Source organism: Meleagris gallopavo, chromosome 25, assembly GCF_000146605.3.
Source record: "Meleagris gallopavo isolate NT-WF06-2002-E0010 breed Aviagen turkey brand Nicholas breeding stock chromosome 25, Turkey_5.1, whole genome shotgun sequence".
NCBI lineage: Eukaryota > Metazoa > Chordata > Aves > Galliformes > Phasianidae > Meleagris > Meleagris gallopavo.
The window spans coordinates 2,718,826-2,726,124 of NC_015035.2; the positions used below are offsets into that span (position 1 = coordinate 2,718,826).

Here is a 7,299-nt window from a genome sequence, read left to right on the forward strand (position 1 = left end):
GGGGCGCTCCCCACTTCTGCCCGACGGGCACCGGAGAGAGAACGGGAGAGAGAGGAACGTGCGGCGCTGCGAGACCGACTGCTGCCCGAGGGGACGGGCGGGACGGAGGGCGCTGCGGAGCGACAGAGCGAGGGGAAAGCGGAGAGCGGGCGGCGGCGTGCGCTCCTTGCTCGGCCCAGCGGCCCTCCCCTCTGTCCTCCACGCGTCCCTCCTCCTCTCCATCCCTCCCTCCTCCTCTCTGCGCCCTCCCTTCGGGTCGCAGCGTGGCAGCGCCGTGTCCCTGCGCGTGGCGCGGGGCTCCAGCTCTGAGGTGCCGGGGGTTTTCTCGGCAACGCGCTGCCCCACACCGATTGCGCACACGCATGCAGACACTGATGCACACCGACCCACATCGGCACGTTTGCACGCTCGCCCTGGCACGCCTGCACACGCAGCCACACGCCCGCATGCAGGTTCCGTGGTCCCACATCCTCACCGTGCCGGGACCGCGCTGCCCATCGCCGCGCCGGAGTTCCAATTCGTGGCAGAGCGTAATTTGTGTGCGAGCAGAGAACAAACACTTTACCCTAAACTGTAATACACTGTGATGTGTGATAGACGTTAACAAACACAATCCCACATTACATTTAATTTAATTCCGCTCTTCCTGCCCCGAGCTACGGCTCCCTTCATTTTCATTTTTCCTCTGAATTCCCACATCTCAGACCTCTTTGATTTCCAGGTTTAATTAACAATGCTCATTAAACGAATTTTTATTCATTTCTTTCAATATTACCCCGCCACCTGTCTTTAGGAGGCAAAGACTCATCATTTATTCTAATTTATTTCTGTTAAAGATGGCATTTAGGAGAGGGAGGAGGGATGTGAGGAGGTAAAGGGCCGATCCGCTCACATCTCTCCTTCCCCCCCGATGCTTTTCAAGGACGTTGCTCCTGAAAGTTCCGTGTTTATTTTCCACCAGATCCGTTTCATTTGCTGAGAAAAATCGGATTGGACATGCTGTATTTCGCAGCGATGTTCCAGTTCATTCTTGGAGTCCCTCAATAATGCCCACTCTTTATTCATCTGGAAGAGGTGAACCTGCAGAATGCGGTGAGTGCAGCGAGTTGTGCTTCCATCCTCACCTGGGAACGTGCAGAACTGAGCAGACCCCCACTGCCCCCATCCCCTCCTGCAGCACCAGACTCCTGCAGTGCCAAAGAGGAGCCTTAGGAAAGTCCTCATTTGTTTGCCAGTGCTCTTGGGATGATATGAAAACACGGTGAGGTAAAACATGCCGAGGTAGGGCTTGCAATGGAATTGTGACATTTTAGCTGTGGCGGATGTGCCTCTGCTCCTTTGGGGCCTTTTCCATGTTGCCCAAGCTGTGGGAAGGGATTGGTTCCTGCAGAGCTCACCCCGGTGTTGCGGATGCACTGGTAGACAACGCACTGCTTGCTGCCTGGCCCGGGTCCTGCAGTCCTGCTCTGTGAGGGACACAGCAGCTCCTGGCAGCAGCACCTGGCAGAGCTCAGTGTGGCCAAGGAATCACCTTCAGAGTTCCAGCCCAGCTGCGCCCCATGTTTTGCACCAGGAGCAGTGCTGGCACACCGGGACCTGCAGGTGGATGCAGCCCTGAGTGGCAGAGCCCCATGGCATGAGGCCACGTGCTGCTCCTGGGATGTGCTGCTCTGCCAGGGGTCAGTCTGGAGATAGAGGTGGTCAGTCTGGGCAGGGGGTCAGCCCGGGTGGGGGCTCTGGCTGAGCAGAGGGTTTCTCATCCTCACCCTGTCCTCTGCTGGCCTTCAGGAGGTCATTCATGGCACAGAAAAGAAAATGATGTCTTGTGTCCTGAGCATCCCTGAGCGGGTCCAGCTCTGGATGGTCCTCACACCGTGGGACACCGTGCTGAATATGGGATTAACACAGCTCCAACCTACTGCCCAGCACTTGCAGGACTTCTGAGGCTCTGGGTTTGCTGCCAGGGAGTGCAGCTGGGTGTTAGCAGGCAGTCTGCTTGGGCACTGAAGGCAACAGGGAAAGGACCTCAGGTGTAGGACTGCTCCGGTCCTGGATGGGGCCAGGTAAATGTGGGGTTAATGCTGTCAGCCCAGCACACAGACATCCCTGAGCTGGGGGCACAGGGGAGCTCCCACCTGCTGATACAGCCACCTACCTCATTAATATGCTAACGATAACCTTTGATTAACAAGCCCACACCCTTTGGCTGGAAGCAGAGCGTTGTGTGGGATTAAGAGCCGAGGTTAAAGAATCTGATGGGTTGGATTATGATTATTATTTTATTCCTGACAATTCTGACTGTGTTTCTGACTGTTGCAGTGAAGCTATTCCTGGCAGGATGGGAGGCCTCCAGCCCACGCACACCAGGTATGCTCTTTTCCAAGTCCAGCACTCTCATTTGCTTGCTTGGCTTGCTCTGCTTGCTGGTAGCACCTACCTTTGTTTCAACTTGCATTAACGTTTCAGGGCTGAGCTGGTGAGATCAGAAAGATCCTTCTGATCAACAGCAGATGCCTCCTCTCTGCTTATGTAAGGCACTGGTGTTTATGGATTTGAGCTGGATATATGTATAACGCTGGACTCCCTGCAGTCAGCCCTCCTTTCGGGGCAGCTCCCAGCCTGTTTTGCTCTCCATCATCCCATACCTCCACCCTTGCAGGGCAGCAGGATCAGTGCTGTGTCCAGCTGCCAGCCCGGGCTGCCTCTCCCAGAGAGCTCCTATGCTGACACCTGGTGGAAATGCCTCGAAATGCCCTCGCAGAGCTCCGGGCTGGGTGAAGCCATCCTCGCCTCGTCCAGCTGCTGCTTTGCCCCAGCCAGGCGGCTGCCTCTGCTTCCAGGGCACCCTGGCAAAGCCAGCAGTACCGATGGTTTATTCTTCCACCATACGGGCGTGTGCGCTTTTACACCTGGATTCCTTCTGCCGTAAATCAAATGGTGATTCTCCATCCGTGGGGAGATGCTGAGGTGTAGTTCAATGAATTTTGTTTTCATAATATTTACCCGAGGCTCTAAAAAGAGGGAAGGACTTTGCAGGCTGAACGACCCCTCTTCCCTGCAGGACCAGGAAGCTACCATTGCACATCCATCCCTGCAGCAAGAGGGAGTGTAAGCAAACACCACAAAGCCTCGTGTCTGTGCCTTGTGCAGGTGTGTTACAGGCTGAATTTGGGATGGCATTATCATGGATGTGAACAGAAGGGCCTTTCTGCATCCCCCACGCATCTAGAAAGGGACAGATTGCTGCTGAATTTCATAGTTATCCTTGCTCTTATTGTTGAAAGTTCAAGCTCTTCCTGCTGCTGCCTTCTGCAGTCTTTACTCGTCGTGCTAAACCACTTCAGTGACTGCAGGACTTTCACAGAAGGTAAGGTGACATCCTGAAGGGTTACTGTGACAAAACTGGGAAGCGTGTTAAAGAAAGAAAGAGGAAACCCCTCAGGGCCTTGGGCAGAAATAAATCCCAGTGCTGCATGTTTGGAAAAGGAACAGAAAACCTCTTTAATAGTCAAATGATCTGTTTTTAAAACAAAACGCTGACAGAAGATAAATTAGGTACATCTTGAAACGTTCTGAAGCAGCAATAGTTCTGTCTGTCAGGTTCTGGACAGAGAAAATCCTGTAGAGCTCTGCTGCATTGTTGGCTTTATGAAGTTGGTCACTTAAATGTTTCTCGTCCTCACTGGCACCAAAAGGTGCATGAGAAATGCTGCAGGTGTCTGGCTTCATGTCCCACGCCAGAGTGCTGCTGAAAAATGGCTCTTTATTGCTTGGATAGACACTGTTCCAGAGCTGCCATCCCATAAAGGTTGGCCCACTCCTCCCCATGGTGTGACAGGATCACTTCCCTGCACGCCTCGCTGGCTCTGGCCAGCTCAACCAGCACACCCTGGAAAGCAGCAATGAGCTCAAAATCCACTGAGGTCGCAGTGACACGTGTCAGTAACTCTGAGAGCTCTTCCAGCCACTGTGCCTGGAGCACAGCTTGTGGCAGCCAGGGGAAAAGAGGCACGCAGCTGGCCAAGGCCTGCATCCCCAGGAACCAGAGCTCACGGATGTCATCCCAGGCACTCACATAGGAAGGGGATACAGCCAGAGCCAAGCCATGGCTACCAGGGTCTGCTTGGGCTGTGTGAGCCTGGGACAAGAAGCAAATGGTGGCTTTGAAAAATTCCTTTGCAGAGCCAGTCTTCTGAAGAGCTGAAAGAGAAAGGAAACAAATGAGTTGATAAAATAGTTGGCCAAAGGAGGGACCCTTTGGTGGGCTGGCCTGCAGCAGAGCTTCCAGGGAGAGCAGAATACTGCTGTGCTCCATGCTGCTTCCCAGCCATTCAGCCTGCATACTACTTTCTCCTCTGGGATTTTGGTTTTGTCACACCTCCAATGACAAAAGCCCTACATGAAACTGGGTCTGTTCCTCTTACATTCTGGGGTCCTCAGTCCGTGCAGAGCAATGAGCAGCTTTGCCACTAGGAATGCTGCTTACCTGCTGAACTTGAAAGGATCCTTGCCATCATCAAGCCCAAAGTAGCAATGTTGGCTGCTAGAACCAGGTGATCCTTCTGGGGTAAAAGGAAGGGAAGAGACCTCAGCAATGTGTCCATCAAAGAAGAGAAGGTTTTCTCCTGCCTAGAGAGAAATGAACCTCTGAGAAACTTCCTGAGCAGAGCCAGACACACTTGATAAATGCAGCATTAAAAAAAGCGATGAGATTGGCACTGAGAAAAGGGACATCACTTTCAGTACAAGTGTCTTAAAGGATCCTGGAAGCTCATCTCTCATTGCACTCTCTTCCTTCTGATAGTTTTAAAACGAGGTTCTGGTGCTCTGTTACCTGATGAGGTCTGGTGCAGTCACAACCAGGTTAAGGAAAATCCCACATAAAGTCTGTAGACTCATCTCAGTGCTTGTCAGGGACCCAGGCTGAGAGCTCAGCACCCCCCACTGATGCAGGAAGTAGTCACACAGTAGTGCTGGTGCCCCTTCTGAGATGAGGATATCTCTGGGTCTGTCCTCTGCTGTTAAATGGCAAAATCCAGGTAGCAGAAGTCTGTAAGGTGGAAAAAAAATTGAAAACAAAAGGTAGAGTACAGAGAGCTGGGGTCAAAGCCCTGGATTTACATCAAACAGACGAAAAAAGAGCCATAGAATTGACACTGCAGAGAGAAAGGAAAGGAGAAATGACTCTCAAAATCAGCTCAACCAGTAACACAGTGTTGAGTTCCTTATGCCTGAGGGAAATGTACTAAAATCTTACAGAAGAGACCATGTAGGCTGATCTGCTTCTACAAAGACCCTATTCTTTTCCTGCTTGCTATCACTAAAGCCTAGACACACAACTTCCAGAAGTTTTTCCCTGCCTCTTAGTCTCTGTGAGCAGCTGCCACCTCACATTAGTTATACGTGGAGGGCTTGGACAGCTGCACTACACTGTGGCAGTTCCAGTCGCCTCTTTCACAGCAAAGGATCAACAAGAACTTGACCTAAATGCAGGATGCATTTCTCTGGACACAGAAAAAGAGTTATTTTGTGTTGAAATGCATCAGCTCTGTACATAAAATACATACCTCAGAGCATCCTGGGCTAAAATGGAGTTGTCACTGGTGACCAGCCCAGCTGTCTGGGAAAGATTCTGTGCTGGGCCACTCTCCTTGAAAAGCTTCTTGGCATAACGAACAAGGAAAGGCAAGAGCTCACAGATCTCCTGCTTGAGGGAGGATGTCTCTTCTGCCATCCAAGCTCCAAGGATTCGAACGGAAGCAAATACAAAAGGATCCTGCAGCTCCTCCTCTTTAACCTGGGTACAGAAGAAAGCAGCTGACAGAAAAGGATGAAAAACACACTGGACCAAGATGCATATTTTGGTCTACGCAGCTTATGAACATGAGCTGCTAGAGCAAGTCTGGACTTCTGTGGCTACAGTAGATGCTGATTTTCTTATTCTGAGGTAGGAAAAGGATGGAATATAAGAACAAGAATCACAGTTATCGCTGAGTTATTCATTTGCTGTCTTGTGATCTGTCAGCTTGGATGCATCATACTGTACCCGCATGTGGGTAAGAGGCCAGTAAGACCCAATTTAAGCAGTGCAGGAGCTGTTTAAGAGCCTCCCAGAGAAACCCACAGTGAACAGACATCAAATGTGTTCCCTGCTTGGAAGTTCTTTACCTGTCTCAAGTAAAATACTACAGCTCCAAATGCTTCCTCCATGATCCTCATGAGCTGCATTCTCTGTGCTTCATCTAGCAGTGATTCCTCTTCTTTCAGACACTCCTGGATCCCCATCTCAATAAGGACGTAGCAGGCTGTTACCACTTCTTTTTTCCCCTCCACCTCCAAGGGATCAGGCTCCTCTAAGGTTAGGCGGACCTCCACACAAGCCAAGTTCACCAGCAAGGCCAGGAACTTGCTGCCAGTTCTCCCTGCTGGGATCCACTCTGACCCACAGGCCTGCACGAGGCTGGCAGCAAGCTTCAGGGCAGGGTCCCGCTGTGACTGGCTGAGTTTACTGCCCAGAATGCTGGCCAGCCCTTTGTAAAGCTGACAGATGCTCTCAGAGCCCTGTGAGAGTTCAGCAAGTGGTGGTGAGAGGGGGATGAAGCGAGGCAAAAGCTCACACAGCTCAAACTTGGTCACGTCTTCAGCCTTGACAAACTCCTCAGAGAGCTTGCTCAGCACAGCCAGGAGGTGCAGAGCATCTCTCTGCCAACACTTCACCTCTGCTACAGCCAACAGCCCCGAGAGCAGGGTCAGGGCACGCTCAGAGCCATAACCACCATTCATGTAAGCCTGGCACAGAGCAGAGACGGCTCCTTTGGTCACCATTTCCCTGGGCCCCCTGGGAGTGGCCAGAACAGCAGCCAGGCATTGGTACGCATCATCCACCATGGATGTGCTGTCCGGATTACAGGGGGAAAGCACGACGTCACTGAAGGTCGGGATTTTGTTCAGGATCTGTGAGTGGCCGGCCAGCTCCGGGTCGGTGCAGAAGCATGCCAGCAGGGTGAGGCCCAGAGCCCTGAATGTGTCCTCAGGGCAGCCTGGTGGTGCCTGCCTGGAGTTCAGCAGGCGGTTGGGGAACGTGAAGCCGATCGCATCAAAGATCTGGCGCCGGGTCTTTGAGTCCAGCTCTCCAGCTCTGACTGCTTTGGTCACCTGGAAGGCAAAGACAATCACAGAATGGCCCAGATTGGAAGGGACCTCAAGGATCGCAAAGTTCCAACCCCCCACCACGGGCAGGTCCACCAACCTTCACATTTCATACCAGCCCAGGCTGCCCAGGGCCCCATCCAACCTGGC

The 7,299-nt window shown here is 52.3% G+C and overlaps 1 protein-coding gene across 1 annotated transcript; it reads right to left on the reverse strand.

Moving 5' to 3' along the window:
- Positions 1-3,474: 3,474 nt before the first annotated feature.
- On the reverse strand, positions 3,475-7,289 carry NCDN (neurochondrin). Its single transcript, XM_019622732.1, has 6 exons — positions 7,285-7,289; positions 6,169-7,249; positions 5,568-5,797; positions 4,835-5,050; positions 4,487-4,629; positions 3,475-4,200 (listed from the first exon to the last, which is right to left on the reverse strand). The coding sequence occupies exons 1-6, from the start codon at positions 7,287-7,289 to the stop codon at positions 3,764-3,766; spliced, it is 2,112 nt and encodes a 703-aa protein (XP_019478277.1). The 3' UTR covers positions 3,475-3,763.
- Between the last annotated feature and the right edge of the window lie 10 nt (positions 7,290-7,299).

Bases quoted from the DNA above. Each gene is read 5' to 3' on its own strand.
- NCDN (XM_019622732.1), bottom strand. The intron at 5,798-6,168 runs GTAAAGAACTTC...TTCTGTACCCAG, and splicing joins TAGTATTTTACTTGAGACAG to GTTAAAGAGGAGGAGCTGCA. The intron at 4,630-4,834 runs GTAACAGAGCAC...ATTTCTCTCTAG, and splicing joins ACTGCACCAGACCTCATCAG to GCAGGAGAAAACCTTCTCTT.